This window comes from Engystomops pustulosus, chromosome 8 (genome assembly GCF_040894005.1).
Source record: "Engystomops pustulosus chromosome 8, aEngPut4.maternal, whole genome shotgun sequence".
NCBI lineage: Eukaryota > Metazoa > Chordata > Amphibia > Anura > Leptodactylidae > Engystomops > Engystomops pustulosus.
Window position 1 is genome coordinate 105416266 of NC_092418.1, and position 18118 is coordinate 105434383.

Here is an 18118-nt window from a genome sequence, read left to right on the forward strand (position 1 = left end):
TATAAAACTTGTTTAGAACCTTGCAGAGGTCAGCATGTAAAATAAGAAATACATAACCATTTGTCAACCAAATCAATGCTATAGGTTAATCACTAGAGATGAGCGAGTATACTCGTCCGAGCTTGATGCTCGTTCGAGTATTAAGGTACTCGAAACGGCTCGTTGCTCGGACGAGTATTTCCCCTGCTCGAGATCGAGCATTTAATTAAAAATACACAGTGAAGAACAGTGAGGAATAGAATAAAAACAGTGACCACAGTATCATTTAAGTGAAAAACGCAGTGAAAAACACAGTGAATAGATTACAGATGTTCGGCACATCTGCTTACCTGTCGGAAGATACGCGCGGAACAAAATAGTATGTGAAGAACAATATATATGTGTGAAGAACACATTGAAGAACACGGGGAGCAGCACCATGGAGACATCGGGGGAGCGGGCAGCAGCATGGAGACATCGGGGGAACGGGCAGCAGCATGGAGACATCGGGGGAACGGGCAGCAGCATGGAGACATCGGGGCTGCGCGGAGACACTCGGGGAGGGGCAGCATGGAGACACCGGGGAGCGGCAGTACGGATCCCGACAAGCAGATGTGCCGAACATCTGCAATCTATTCTTCTTTAGTGCTCGCTCATCTCTATTAATCACTGATCCATGGAGTGACATCACCATCCCTTTATAACATTGAAACTCTTAAGTTTACAAGCTATAAAGTGTCCATTTTGTCATTCGAGGGAGCCGTCAGGTGTTCCATAGTGCAGGTTTCCGGTTTTCCTTTACTCTGGCGTAAAAGTCCCCGCCTGTGAAGAGATGTGCCGCTTGTTTCCATCTGGCAGAGATTAAGCATTGTGCCGGCTTCCGTAGATGCAGCAAAAATTTGGAACTGTGTTCCCCCAAAACAGTTGGGAAACTGTTTAACAAATAGCTGCCAAGTTCCATGATAATGGATCGCCCCCCCCCCCCCCCCGATCCACCATTCCAGCAAATATCTGGTGCCTTGGAGAATATCTGGTGAAACAGAGCAGGACTATGGTTTAGTACATCTATAATGTCCACTGTACGTCTAGTGGCGTCTCCTCCCTGCCTGGTCTTTGGTAATTAGGAGGGGGAGCCATTGGATTAATCTGTTGGCCAATATTTTGGTGAACAATTTGTAGTCAGTGTTGAGTAGCACAATAGGCCCATAGTTTGAGCAATCTTTTGGTAATTAGGGAGTTAGACATGTTTGTTATACAGGGCCGTTAGGAATGGTATTAGCAAGGATTGATCGGTCTGATAGGTCTTGCTTGAGCTGGGGCTTCTTATATACAGTAGTGAGCGTGGTACTCTAGGGGGACAGCCCACCTAGTGTTGGCCAGAATATTTTCTTTCAATTCATAGTCCACCAGGCGGAAAATTATAGCTCTGGGTCTGTTTGTGGACCCCTTTAAACCATGGGCTCTGTGAGGTTGGTCGAATTTAATTTTATGGGTATCTGGTTCTCCAAAAAAAAAAACCTGTTGAATATCTGTTCCAGGAGCACCTTAAAATCTTCCCGGTCTTTGGGTTTTGGGACACCCCAAACTCTAATGTTGTTCCTTCTGCCACGGTTGTCCAAATCTTCAATATGGCAGTTCATGTCTCTCATCAGGTGGGCCTGGGCTGTAACATAGTTGGGCTATAAAGGTTCTGGTGTTATCATGAGCCATCGCCAATCATTCCAGCCTGTCCATCAGAGACCAGTCTTCTCTGACCGTGTCTAGGATTTTGAAATCTGACTTGGTAGAAAGGCTTTGAAGTATATGTTATAGGTCTGGCCATGTTATAGCAGGCTTGCTGGCGCTCAGAAGGTCTGTGGAAGGTGCACTAGCTTCTCCCCTCCCCCGGCGAGGAAGGTGACGCAGTCCCTAGGTAGGACGACACTGGCATGAGAGCTTATGGGAGGGCCTTTATCCTTTCTTCACAGTTTTCTGTCCCAACCAAAGGTCATGGTAAAACCTCCAGTGCGGTTTTTATACACAATTGCACACCTCCATGTTGAGGATTTTTGAACATAAACATGTAAGAGAATCATGGGATATACCACAAAACTGCAGCGGGGTCTGGGATCTCTCAGGATCCACAGCAGTATCTACAGGGGCAGACATGAGGGTCTATAGTAGTTTAGTATAACTGTGGCTTAAGACTCTCATCAAGCACCTTTAATTTTAAATGGGCAGGAAACTACCATTACATATAAAGCATCCTGTGCTGGACTGATAGCCAGGTCTGTTGTAGGATCAATCCCCAGCATGCACCAATCATCAGTGAGAATCTTTTTGTATGTCGAGTATTCCCCACAAAATGCAGTCATCAGTAATTGGATTCCTCCCCCGCCGCATCAGTCTGATTTGTATCAGTGCATTCCAGAATGTACGATCCTCGTCCAAGGTCCCTCACCTGTGATCACTGGAGCAGTTTCTACGTTATTGACCCCTCATAAGTACAGGATGTACAGGTACCTGCTCTCCCACTGCGTGCGGGAGTGGGCTTTCTGGTTACTCTTACATATGAATACATTAAGGAAAAGTAGTTCAGATTATTCTATTACAAAAGTGAAACAAAGGTCTAAGTTATTTTGATTCAAATGGGCCACAAGGTCTCCAAACATTGTTTTTGTGCCTCTCCAGGTGACATATCAGCAACAGACCTCAGTCACATCACAGATCCCTCCGTACTGGGGGGGAGCTGGAATCTCCAAAACACATCTTCTCCCACCAGCCCAAACACAGGGTGGTGTACATGGGGTCACAGAACTGACCCACTGCGTCAAGGAGAACCGCATTGGTCTCGGGAGTACATCGCAATGGGCAGATGAGCCAAGTTGTGCCCTCTTTATAGTAGTAGTATGACCACCACCTGCTGACAAACTGATGAGTGAGATGCGGACATGTGTGACCCCCTCCCTCATACAGTGCAGCTACAGTGGCCCCGTCCGCATTCAGTACATTGACAGACCTTGTAGAAAAGACAGGCTGGCCTTTATTGGAATGATCACATGTCACCATTTCATGGAAAATCAGAAGCAGCAAACAACGGCGCAGATACAATCCGGCTCTGTGCAAGCAAAGATAAGAGGTGGCAGGGGGCACAAGCTGCTGCCATCCCCCCCACCCCAGTACAAAGATACAAAACGCCAGCAAGCGACTACCATGACTGGTCACAGGGAGCTGCGGGGTCCATACATAATACCAGGACTGGATCCCAGAGCATGTGTTTTATTGAACCGTAATGTGGAGGCCAGGGCCACCCATCCTCCTGGAGATGTATAAACCCGAGGCCACAGAGACTTTCAGCAACCGAGCACCTAGGACATGACCCCAAACACTGGATTGTGGCGGCAAATGCTCGGCCCGATCTCCTCATAGTCCTTCTTTGTGTGACAGACCTGATAGAACTCCGGCTAGAAAACAAAACAAAGTCCATCAGTGAAGAACCTAATTCTACCCCGTCTGGGGGCAGGACCTCTGCTGCCTCCCTCACCCATCAACTGTGCCATGGTCTTACCGTGGATGCCAACATGGAGCCCCCGAACCAGACAGCATAGCGTTGCATGTGGTGTGTGATCACCTGCACATCAATGGGCTTTGGCTGAAAAGGAAAGAGGAGACAATGGCACCACATCAGTACACTACCCGTACCTCAACTGTGTGTGGGGGCAGCAGGAACACCATAAAAGGACCCAACAAACTACCCCAGACTAGCCACAAGTAAATCCTGAATGACTACGACTCCTCCTGGACCCCCCTAAGGGAATCCCTCCCACGAGACACTATAGTTTTTATCTATAGGTTTCTACCCCCCGACCCCCCTGTACTGATTCCAGGTCATTCCTTCCTGCTCAGCCCATGTACTTGCCTTCAGGCGGCCTCCACTCAGCTCCTCGCTCAGCTTCAGTCTGGCATCCACTGTCCTCTTCAGGTCTCTCTGCAGACGGCGGCCAAAGTCCCTGAACATGGTGGAGCCTCCAGAGAGGACGATGTTCTGTGCACAGAGCAGGTGTCAGGGTAAAGTAGGACAAGAGGGACCTACAGACCACGAGGTTCCTCACTCACCTTATAGAGAGGGCGACGCACATCAATGGGGCAGTTCTGAATCACTTCATCCACAACCTCAGAGATGGGCTGGGTGAAGTCTGGATTAGCAAACTGCAAAGTGGCAAGAGAAGATTAAAAGTGGCACACGGGGTGATCACACGGTGCATGCAGAGTGGGGACGGTGACTAACCTCAGGGTGGAAGAAGATCTCAGGGCCCAGGAACCTCTCATACCCCACGTCAATGCTGAACTCCTTCTTAGAGATGGCGTTGATGCCGCTGTACTGCTTTATCCACTTGGCGCTATCTGTATCATATTTGCTGAACTCCTTCACCAGGTCAGGGCAGACGTAGCTGAAACGTTCCTATAAAGAGACAAAGGAGACGATGTAGAGGTCGGGTACAGCACGGACCCTAAACTACCATTATATTTTAGGTGTAAAGGCTCAGCCCATGAAGGTATGGCACAGCGATGATGTGGGGGATGTAATATCTGTTGACCCTCAGTTCCCCTGATGGGTATATAAGGAGTAGGGCGAGTAGGCGATTGCCCATCAGACTGCACTTGGTTTTTGGTGTATCCTCCAGTACTACAGTAACAGATGCCATATCCCCCCACGCTGCCACACATGCTATGTGGGTGTATCTGGCATTCACATTACTAGACTCAGTCAAGAACGCCCACTATTCTCAGTAATTAAGTGATTCAGGGCGGCCATGGGTGGGGGGCGGCTTACGGTGATTCCAGTCAAGGGCACAGCCAGTTTTATACTGAACAGGCGCCCGGGCCGTGGAGTCGCTGTATCCCCCCCTACCCCATCATCTAGATCACTCGATAGGACCAGGTTACTAAAGCTGAAAGATGCTGCTAGAAGAGGGAGGGAACAGACGATTACTGCTCCCTTATTAACCCCCTTGGTACCTTCTTACGGCTGTGTTCACATGACAGGACCATGTCTCTCTACAGGCAGACCATAGAGGGAGGGGGAATAATGGTCCAGCCATGAAGACGTCTCCCGATTCCATGTGAGGCCTAATACAGCTCAAACAGTGGCTCCGTGGAGTTGATAAATGCAAGTGTGAATACAGTGTGTACGTGTGTTTGTGTATTCAGCCCCCTTGAACTTTTCTACTTTTTACCACATTTTAGGCTAATATTTTTGGTGAAGAGTCAACGACAAGTGAGACACAAATGTAATGTGTGACAAAATATATTGGATATTTAAAAAAAAAACAAAAAAAAACAAAACTGAGTGGGCGTGTAATATCATTCAGCCCCTTTATTTTCCCTCCAGAATTCCAGTCTCTGATCTACCTGCTCTGTAATATCTCAGGTTCTGCATCATGAAGGACCACACCAGGCAGGTCCCGTGATAAGGAGCCGCGTGGAAGCATCATATTGTAATGGAAGGAGCATCAGACCCCGGAAATCTACCAAGCCCCGGCCGTCCCTCTAACCTTCATCTCACACAAGGACAAGACTGATCGTAGATGCAGCCATGACCACTCTGGATGATCTGCAGAGACCTACAGCTGAGGGGGGGGGGAAGAGTCTGTTCATAGTACAATCAGTCACTGCACAAATCTGCCCTTTATGGAAGAGGCAAGAAGAAGCCATTACTCACAGATATCCAGAAAAAGCCACCAAACATGTGGAAGAAGGTGCTCTGCTCAGAGGAAACCAAAATCCAACTTTTTGGCCACTATGCCCGATGACACGTTTGGCATTAAAGCAACACAGCTCATCCTTGGTGACTAAAGTTCTGGCCAAAAAACCCATAAGAGTCACAGAAATGTGTAAGAGACTGGAAGAAGAGTGTAGCAGATCCCAGCAGAGCCGTGTTAGAGACCAGTGATGTCCTGCGGCCAGTGCTGGGGTCCTGTGCTCTCCCTAGTGCTTGGTGATAAGAAGTGGTTTGATATGATAGTGACACTTGACCAACATTGTTTACAGGCATTAGAGGCCTGCTCTGTTCATCTGCACCTGCTCAGTGCATGATCCCTGGTCCCATCACTGAGTTGGCATTAGCCATGACCCCGGCATGCGTGCACTGCGGAAGTTCCTACCTTTACAGCCTTGGCGGTCTCCAGGGACTGCTCCGGTGGAATGCCCACCTCCCTGTCTCTGAGAAGCTGCTGGATGAAGTAGGTGATGTCTCGCCCTGCGATGGGAATGTGCTTAATGCAGCTGCCAATGACGTAACCTTCAGCCTGGAAACGCAAACATCATTAATGGGGGCAAAGTACAAAAAGAATGCAAGGCCTCGGAGAACGGCCATACACAAGGGCATCAGGTACTCACCACCGGGATGACATGTGTGACCCCATCACCACTGTCAATCACTGTCCCGGTCAGCGTGCGCTCACCCACTTGTCTGGAAGTCCAAGAAGCCGCCAAAGCGAGAACGGCCTGTAGAGAGAAGACACTGGAGCTCAGAGAAAGCAGCCACACCGGAGAGAATACCCACAGCAGCTGCAGGAAACACTTACCTGCACCGCAATGTACAGCCCAGGGACATTGAAAGACTCGAACATGATCTCAGCCGTGTATTCCCTGTTCTCCGGAGTGTTCAGAGGAGGCTCAGTCTACAAAGAGACAAAATATATACTTCACCACACAGGAAGAGAGCCGACACGTCCTATATATATATACACACACACACACACACTACTCCACACAGGAGGAGAGCCGACACATCCTCTATACACGCACTACTCCACACAGGAGGAGAGCCGACACATCCTCTATACACACACTACTCCACACAGGAGGAGAGCAGACACATCCTCTATACACGCACTACTCCACACAGGAGGAGAGCCGACACGTCCTATATATACACACTACTCCACACAGAAAGAGAGCCGACACGTCCTATATATACACACTACTCCACACAGAAAGAGAGCCGACACGTCCTATATATACACACACACACACTACTCCACACAGGAGGAGAGCCGACACATCCTATATATACACACACTACTCCACACAGGAGGAGAGCCGACACATCCTATATATACACACACTACTCCACACAGGAGGAGAGCCGACACATCCTATATATACACACACTACTCCACACAGGAGGAGAGCCGACACATCCTATATATACACACACTACTCCACACAGGAAGAGAGCCGACACATCCTATATATACACACACACTACTCCACACAGGAGGAGAGCCGACACATCCTATATATACACACACACTACTCCACACAGGAGGAGAGCCGACACGTCCTATATATACACATACACTACTCCACACAGGAGGAGAGCCGACACGTCCTATATATACACACACACTACTCCACACAGGAGGAGAGCCGACACGTCCTATATATACACACACACTACTCCACACAGGAGGAGAGCCGACACGTCCTATATATACACACACACTACTCCACACAGGAGGAGAGCCGACACATCCTACACATACACACACACACACACACACACGAGGAGAGCCGACACGTCCTATATATACACATACACACACTACTCCACACAGGAGGAGAGCCGACACATCCTATATATACACATACACACACTACTCCACACAGGAAGAGAGCCGACACGTCCTATATATACACACACTACTCCACACAGGAGGAGAGCCGACACATCCTATATATACACACACTACTCCACACAGGAGGAGAGCCGACACATCCTATATATACACACACACTACTCCACACAGGAGGAGAGCCGACACATCCTATATATACACACACTACTCCACACAGGAGGAGAGCCGACACATCCTATATATACACACACACTACTCCACACAGGAGGAGAGCCGACACATCCTATATATACACACACACTACTCCACACAGGAGGAGAGCCGACACATCCTATATATACACACACACTACTCCACACAGGAGGAGAGCCGACACATCCTATATATACACACACACTACTCCACACAGGAGGAGAGCCGACACGTCCTATATACACACACACACACACACTACTCCACACAGGAGGAGAGCCGACACGTCCTATATACACACACACTACTCCACACAGGAGGAGAGCCGACACATCCTATATATACACGCACTACTCCACACAGGAGGAGAGCCGACACATCCTACACACACACACACACACACACACACACACACACACACACGAGGAGAGCCGACACATCCTATATATACACATACACACACTACTCCACACAGGAGGAGAGCCGACACGTCCTATATATACACACACTACTCCACACAGGAAGAGAGCCGACACATCCTATATATACACACACTACTCCACACAGGAGGAGAGCCGACACATCCTATATATACACACTACTCCACACAGGAGGAGAGCCGACACGTCCTATATACACACACACACACACACACACTACTCCACACAGGAGGAGAGCCGACACATCCTATATATACACATACACACACACTACTCCACACAGGAAGAGAGCCGACACGTCCTCTATACACGCACTACTCCACACACGAGGAGAGCCGACACATCCTATATATACACGCACTACTCCACACAGGAGGAGAGCCGACACATCCTACACACACACACACACTACTCCACACAGGAGGAGAGCCGACACGTCCTATATATACACACACTACTCCACACAGGAAGAGAGCCGACACATCCTATATATACACACTACTCCACACAGGAGGAGAGCCGACACATCCTATATATACACATACACACACACACTACTCCACACAGGAAGAGAGCCGACACGTCCTATATATACACACACACTACTCCACACAGGAGGAGAGCCGACACATCCTATATATACACATACACACACACACTACTCCACACAGGAGGAGAGCCGACACGTCCTATATATACACACACACTACTCCACACAGGAGGAGAGCCGACACATCCTATATATACACACACTACTCCACAAAAGGAGGAGAGCCGACACGTCCTATATATACACACACACTACTCCACACAGGAGGAGAGCCGACACATCCTATATATACACATACACACACACACTACTCCACACAGGAGGAGAGCCGACACATCCTATATATACACATACACACACACACACACTACTCCACACAGGAAGAGAGCCGACACGTCCTATATACACACACTACTCCACACAGGAGGAGAGCCGACACATCCTATATATAAACATACACACACACACACACTACTCCACACAGGAGGAGAGCCGACACATCCTATATATACACATACACACACACTACTCCACACAGGAAGAGAGCCGACACGTCCTATATACACACACTACTCCACACAGGAGGAGAGCCGACACATCCTATATATACACACTACTCCACACAGGAAGAGAGCCGACACATCCTATATATACACACACTACTCCACACAGGAGGAGAGCCGACACGTCCTATATATACACACACACTACTCCACACAGGAGGAGAGCCGACACATCCTATATATACACACACACACTACTCCACACAGGAGGAGAGCCGACACATCCTATATATACACACACACACACACACACTACTCCACACAGGAGGAGAGCCGACACATCCTATATATACACACACACTACTCCACACAGGAGGAGAGCCGACACATCCTATATATACACGCACTACTCCACACAGGAGGAGAGCCGACACATCCTATATATACACATACACACACACACTACTCCACACAGGAGGAGAGCCGACACATCCTATATATATACACACACACACACACACTACTCCACACAGGAGGAGAGCCGACACATCCTATATATACACACACACACTACTCCACACAGGAGGAGAGCCGACACATCCTATATATACACACACACTACTCCACACAGGAGGAGAGCCGACACATCCTATATATACACACACTACTCCACACAGGAAGAGAGCCGACACGTCCTATATATACACACACACTACTCCACACAGGAGGAGAGCCGACACATCCTATATATACACATACACACACTACTCCACACAGGGGGAGAGCCGACACATCCTATATATACACACACTACTCCACACAGGAGGAGAGCATCCTCTATATGTATATGCTCCACCACACAGGAGGAGAGCATCCTCTATATGTATATACTCCACCACACAGGAGGAGAGCATCCTCTATATGTATATACTCCACCACACAGGAGGAGAGCATCCTCTATATGTATATACTCCACCACACAGGAGGAGAGCATCCTCTATATGTATATACTCCACCACACAGGAGGAGAGCATCCTCTATATGTATATACACCACCACACAGGAGGAGAGCATCCTCTATATGTATATGCTCCACCACACAGGAGGAGAGCATCCTCTATATGTATATGCTCCACCACACAGGAGGAGAGCATCCTCTATATGTATATGCTCCACCACACAGGAGGAGAGCATCCTCTATATGTATATGCTCCACCACACAGGAGGAGAGCATCCTCTATATGTATATACTCCACCACACAGGAGGAGAGCATCCTCTATATGTATATGCTCCACCACACAGGAGGAGAGCATCCTCTATATGTATATACTCCACCACACAGGAGGAGAGCATCCTCTATATGTACTATGTACAGTGACAGACCGTTATTTTTAATTTTAGAAGGCTCCACCAACTTTACATAACCTTATAACCCAGCATCAGCATCGGGTTTATGAGGGATCAGTCCCCTCGGATAATCTGATTGGCTTCTATGAGGAGGTAAGTTCCAGACTGGACCTGGGGGACGCTGTGGATGTTGTGTATCTGGACTTTTCCAAGGCATTTGACACCGTGCCACATAAAAGGTTGGTATATAAAATGAGACTGTTGGGACTAGGGGAAAATCTGTGTATTTGGGTAAGTAATCGTCATTAATGGCACATTCTCAAATTGGGTTGCCATAACCAGTGGAGGCCACAGGGGTCAGTATTGGGACCACTAAATATTTTTATTAATGACCTTGTAGTGGGTTTACACAGTCAAGTTTCAATATTTGCAGAGGATACTAAGCTGTGTAAGTAATAAATACTGAGGCTGATAGTTGTGGAAGCTTGGGGAGTTGGCAGAGAAATGGTTGATGAGGTTTAATGTAGATAAATGTAAAGTTATGCACTTGGGCCATGGAATCAAAAAGTATAATTATGTTCTAAACAGTCAATTACTTAGTAAAACTGGAGCTGAAAAGGACTTGGGGGTATTGGTGGATGGTAAACTCAATTTTAGTGACCAGAGCCAGGCGGCTGCTGCTAAAGCAAATAAAATTACGGGATGTATCAAGAGAGGAATAGATTCTCATGATAAAGACATAGTTTTGCCCTTATACAAATCCCTGGTCAGACCACACATGGAATATTGTGTACAGTTTTGGGCACCAGTGTATAAAAAGGATATAATAGAGCTGGAACGGGTGCAGAGGAGATCAACCAGGATTATTAGGGGAATGGGGGGACTAGAATACACTGACAGATTACAAAATTTGGGATTATTCAGTTTAGAAAAAAAGTGACTGAAGGGAGACCTCATTACAATGTACAAATACCTGAACGGACAGTACAAGGATCTCTCCAAAGATCTTTTTATACCTAGGCCTGTGACCTGGACAAGGGGGCATCCTCTACACCTAGAGGAGAGGAGGTTCTTCCATCACCATAGACAGGGGGCATCCTCTACACCTAGAGGAGAGGCGATTCTACCATCACCATAGACAGGGGGCATCCTCTACACCTAGAGGAGAGGAGGTTCTACCATCACCATAGACAGGGAGCATCCTCTACACCTAGGGGAGAGAAGGTTCTACCATCACCATAGACAGGGGACATCCTCTACACCTAGAGGAGAGGAGGTTCTACCATCACCATAGACAGGGGGCATCCTCTACACCTAGAAGAGAGGAGGCTCTACCATCACCATAGACAGGGGACATCCTCTACACCTAGAGAAGAGGAGGCTCTACCATCACCATAGACAGGGGGCTTCCTCTACACCTAGAGGAGAGGTGGTTATACCATCACCATAGACAGGGGGCATCCTCTACACCTAGAGGAGAGGAGGTTCTACCATCACCATAGACAGGGGGCATCCTCTACGCCTAGAGGAGAGGAGGTTCTACCATCACCATAGACAGGGGGCATCCTCTACGCCTAGAGGAGAGGAGGTTCTACCATCACCATAGACAGGGGGCATCCTCTACACCTAGAGGAGAGGAGGTTCTACCATCACCATAGACAGGGGGTATCCTCTACACCTAGAGGAGAGGAGGTTCTACCATCACCATAGACAGGGGGCATCCTCTACACCTAGAGGAGAGGAGGCTCTACCATCACCATAGACAGGGGGCATCCTCTACACCTAGAGGAGAGGAGGTTCTACCATCACCATAGACAGGGTACATCCTCTACATCTAGAGGAGAGGTGGTTCTACCATCACCATAGACAGGGGGTATCCTCTACACCTAGAGGAGAGGGGGTTCTACCATCACCATAGACAGGGGGCATCCTCTACACCTAGAGGAGAGGGGGTTCTACCATCACCATAGACAGGGGGCATCCTCTACACCTAGAGGAGAGGAGGTTCTACCATCACCATAGGCAGGGGCCATCCTCTACACCTAGAGGGGGTTCTACCATCACCATAGACAGGGGGCATCCTCTACACCTAGAGGAGAGGAGGTTCTACCATCACCATAGACAGGGGGCATCCTCTACACCTAGAGGAGAGGAGGTTCTACCATCACCATAGGCAGGGGCCATCCTCTACACCTAGAGGGGGTTCTACCATCACCATAGACAGGGGACATCCTCTACACCTAGAGGAGAGGAGGTTCTACCATCACCATAGACAGGGGGCATCCTCTACACCTAGAGGAGAGGAGGTTCTACCATCACCATAGACAGGGGGCATCCTCTACACCTAGAGGAGAGGAGGTTCTACCGTCACCATAGACAGGAGGCATCCTCTACACCTAGAGGAGAGGAGGTTCTACCATCACCATAGACAGGGGGCATCCTCTACACCTAGAGGAGAGGAGGTTCTACCATCACCATAGACAGGGGGCATCCTCTACACCTAGAGGAGAGGAGGCTCTACCATCACCATAGACAGGGGGCATCCTCTACACCTAGAGGAGAGGTGGTTATACCATCACCATAGACAGGGGGCATCCTCTACACCTAGAGGAGAGGAGGTTCTACCATCACCATAGACAGGGGGCATCCTCTACACCTAGAGGAGAGGTGGTTATACCATCACCATAGACAGGGGGCATCCTCTACACCTAGAGGAGAGGAGGTTCTACCATCACCATAGACAGGGGGCATCCTCTACACCTAGAGGAGAGGTGATTCTACCATCACCATAGACAGGGAACATCCTCTACACCTAGAGGAGAGGAGGCTCTACCATCACCATAGACAGGGGACATCCTCTACACCTAGAGGAGAGGAGGCTCTACCATCACCATAGACAGGGGACATCCTCTACACCTAGAGCAGAGGAGGTTCCATCATCACCATAGACAGGGGGCATCCTCTACACCTAGAGGAGAGGAGGTTCTACCATCACCATAGACAGGGAACATCCTCTACACCTAGAGGAGAGGAGGCTCTACCATCACCATAGACAGGGGACATCCTCTACACCTAGAGGAGAGGAGGTTCTACCATCACCATAGACAGGGGTCATCCTCTACACCTAGAGCAGAGGAGGTTCCATCATCACCATAGACAGGGGGCATCCTCTACACCTAGAGGAGAGGTGGTTATACCATCACCATAGACAGGGGACATCCTCTACACCTAGAGCAGAGGAGGTTCCATCATCACCATAGACAGGGGACATCCTCTACACCTAGAGGAGAGGAGGCTCTACCATCACCATAGACAGGGAACATCCTCTACACCTAGAGGAGAGGAGGTTCTACCATCACCATAGACAGGGGGCATCCTCTACACCTAGAGGAGAGGAGGTTCTACCATCACCATAGACAGGGGGCATCCTCTACACCTAGAGGAGAGGAGGTTCTACCAGCACCATAGACAGGGGTCATCCTCTACACCTAGAGGAGAGGAGATTCTACCATCACCATAGACAGGGGGCATCCTCTACACCTAGAGGAGAGGAGGTTCTACCATCACCATAGACAGGGGACATCCTCTACACCTAGAGGAGAGGAGGTTCTACCATCACCATAGACAGGGGGCATCCTCTACACCTAGAGGAGAGGAGGTTCTACCATCACCATAGACAGGGGACATCCTCTACACCTAGAGGAGAGGAGGTTCTACCATCACCATAGACAGGGGGCATCCTCTACACCTAGAGGAGAGGAGGTTCTACCATTACCATAGACAGGGGGCATCCTCTACACCTAGAGGAGAGGAGGTTCTACCATCACCATAGACAGGGGGCATCCTCTACACCTAGAGGAGAGGAGGTTCTACCATCACCATAGACAGGGGGCATCCTCTACACCTAGAGGAGAGGAGGTTCTACCATCACCATAGACAGGGGGCATCCTCTACACCTAGAGGAGAGGAGGTTCTACCATCACCATAGACAGGGGGCATCCTCTACACCTAGAGGAGAGGAGGTTCTACCATCACCATAGACAGGGGGCATCCTCTACACCTAGAGGAGAGGAGGTTCTACCATCACCATAGGCAGGGGCCATCCTCTACACCTAGAGGAGAGGAAGTTCTACCATCACCATAGACAGGGGGCATCCTCTACACCTAGAGGAGAGGAGGTTCTACCATCACCATACACAGGGGGCATCCTCTACACCTAGAGGAGAGGAGGTTCTACCATCACCATAGACAGGAGGCATCCTCTACACCTAGAGGAGAGGAGGTTCCATCATCACCATAGACAGGGGGCATCCTCTACACCTAGAGGACAGGAGGTTCTTCCATCACCATAGACAGGGGGCATCCTCTACGCCTAGAGGAGAGGAGGTTCTACCATCACCATAGACAGGGGGCATCCTCTACACCTAGAGGAGAGGAGGTTCTACCATCACCATAGACAGGGGGCATCCTCTACACCTAGAGGAGAGGAGGTTCTACCATCACCATAGACAGGGGGCATCCTCTACACCTAGAGGAGAGGAGGTTCTACCATCACCATAGACAGGGGACATCCTCTACACCTAGAGGAGAGGAGGTTCCATCATCACCATAGACAGGGGACATCCTCTACACCTAGAGGAGAGGAGGCTCTACCATCACCATAGACAGGGGACATCCTCTACACCTAGAGGAGGCTCTACCATCACCATAGACAGGGGGCATCCTCTACACCTAGAGGAGAGGTGGTTATACCATCACCATAGACAGGGGACATCCTCTACACCTAGAGGAGAGGAGGTTCTACCATCACCATAGACAGGGGGCATCCTCTACACCTAGAGGAGAGGAGAATCTACCATCACCATAGACAGGGGGCATCCTCTACACCTAGAGGAGAGGAGGTTCTACCATCACCATAGACAGGGGGCATCCTCTACACCTAGAGGAGAGGAGGTTCTACCATCACCATAGACAGGGGGCATCCTCTACACCTAGAGGAGGTTCTACCATCACCATAGACAGGGGGCATCCTCTACACCTAGAGGAGAGGAGGTTCTACCATCACCATAGACAGGGGGCATCCTCTACACCTAGAGGAGAGGAGGTTCTACCATCACCATAGACAGGGGGCATCCTCTACACCTAGAGGAGAGGAGGTTCTACTATCACCATAGACAGGGGGCATCCTCTACACCTAGAGGAGAGGAGGTTCCATCATCACCATAGACAGGAGGCATCCTCTACACCTAGAGGAGAGGAGGTTTTACCATCACCATAGACAGGGGGCATCCTCTACACCTAGAGGAGAGGAGGTTCTACCATCACCATAGACAGGGGGTATCATCTACACCTAGAGGAGAGGAGGTTCCATCATCACCATAGACAGGGGGCATCCTCTACACCTAGAGGAGAGGCGGTTCTACTATCACCATAGACAGGGGACATTCTCTACACCTAGAAGAGAGGAGGTACTACCATCACCATAGACAGGGGCATCCTCTACACCTAGAGGAGAGGAGGTTCTACCATCACCATAGACAGGGGGCATCCTCTACACCTAGAGGAGAGGAGGTCCTACCATCACCATAGACAGGGGTATCCTCTACACCTAGAGGAGAGGAGGTTCTACCATCACCATAGACAGGGGGCATCCTCTACACCTAGAGGAGAGGTGGTTCTACCATCACCATAGACAGGGGGCATCCTCTACACCTAGAGGAGAGGAGGTCCTACCATCACCATAGACAGGGGGTATCCTCTACACCTAGAGGAGAGGAGGTTCTACCATCACCATAGACAGGGGGCATCCTCTACACCTAGAGGAGAGGAGGTTCTACCATCACCATAGACAGGGGGCATCCTCTACACCTAGAGGAGAGGAGGTCCTACCATCACCATAGACAGGGGGTATCCTCTACACCTAGAGGAGAGGAGGTTCTACCATCACCATAGACAGGGGGCATCCTCTACACCTAGAGGAGAGGAGGTTCTACCATCACCATAGACAGGGGGCATCCTCTACACCTAGAGGAGAGGTGGTTCTACCATCACCATAGACAGGGGGCATCCTCTACACCTAGAGGAGAGGCGGCTCTATCATCACCATAGACAGGGGCATCCTCTACGCCTAGAGGAGAGGAGGTTATACCATCACCATAGACAGGGGCATCCTCTACGCCTAGAGGAGAGGAGGTTATACCATCACCATAGACAGGGGGCATCCTCTACACCTAGAGGAGAGGAGGTTCTACCATCACCATAGACAGGGGGCATCCTCTACACCTAGAGGACAGGAGGTTCTACCATTACCATAGACAGGGGTCATCCTCTACACCTAGAGGAGAGGAGATTCTACCATCACCATAGACAGGGGGCATCCTCTACACCTAGAGGAGAGGAGGCTCTACCATCACCATAGACAGGGGCATCCTCTACACCTAGAGGAGAGGAGGATCTACCATCACCATAGACAGGGGGCATCCTCTACACCTAGGGGAGAGGAGGTTCTACCATCATCATAGACAGGGGGTATCCTCTACACCTAGAGGAGAGGAGGTTCTACCATCACCATAGACAGGGGCATCCTCTACACCTAGAGGAGAGGAGGATCTACCATCACCATAGACAGGGGACATCCTCTACACCTAGAGGAGAGGAGGATCTACCATCACCATAGACAGGGGGCATCCTCTACATCTAGAGGAGAGGTGATTCTACCATCACCATAGACAGGGGGCATCCTCTACACCTAGAGGAGAGGCAGTTCTATCATCACCATAGACAGGGAGCATCCTCTACACCTAGAGGAAAGGAGGCTCTACCATCACCATAGACAGGGGGCATCCTCTACACCTAGAGGAGAGGAGGTTCTACCATCACCATAGACAGGGGCATCCTCTACACCTAGAGGAGAGGAGGTTCTACCATCACCATAGACAGGAGGCATCCTCTACACCTAGAGGAGAGGAGGTTCTACCATCACCATAGACAGGGGTCATCCTCTACACCTAGAGGAGAGGAGGTTCTACCATCACCATAGACAGGGGCATCCTCCACACCTAGAGGAGCATTTACTCCACCACACAGGAGGAGAGCTGACTGACCCTGTATATTACAGCACATGATGGGATGGATCACATTCTCACCAGTAAGAAGTAATGGTCTTCAGGTTCGGCCGCAGATACTTGAATATAACTTGCTCCATGAATCGTTCCATGAGATCCCAGTCCTCCACGATTCCATGACGGATCGGCCACTGTGACAAGAAGGCACAGAAGTTGTGGTGATTTTCAGACCCCCTGTGAACAGTTTGGGGGTCCTGTGGCCGCACCCCTCCTACCTTTGTGGCATATGTTGGTTTGTCTATTGCTTCATCACCAATGAAGAAGTCCAAGTCGTCCACCCCCTTCATGAGACGTCTCTGTGCCTGGTCTCCCACCTTCGCCGACTCCTTGATGGCGATACCTGCAGACAGCACAGGAGCC

General features: G+C 49.7%; 1 protein-coding gene across 1 annotated transcript; it reads right to left on the reverse strand.

The window, feature by feature from the left end:
- Positions 1 to 2978: 2978 nt before the first annotated feature.
- On the reverse strand, positions 2979 to 18099 carry ACTR3 (actin related protein 3). Its single transcript, XM_072122170.1, is given in 11 exon segments — positions 2979 to 3422; positions 3527 to 3610; positions 3878 to 4003; positions 4075 to 4167; positions 4247 to 4420; positions 6123 to 6266; positions 6358 to 6465; positions 6546 to 6641; positions 17780 to 17808; positions 17811 to 17889; positions 17974 to 18099. Coding segments are annotated over 11 exon segments (1101 nt in total). The 5' UTR covers positions 18046 to 18099; the 3' UTR covers positions 2979 to 3326.
- Between the last annotated feature and the right edge of the window lie 19 nt (positions 18100 to 18118).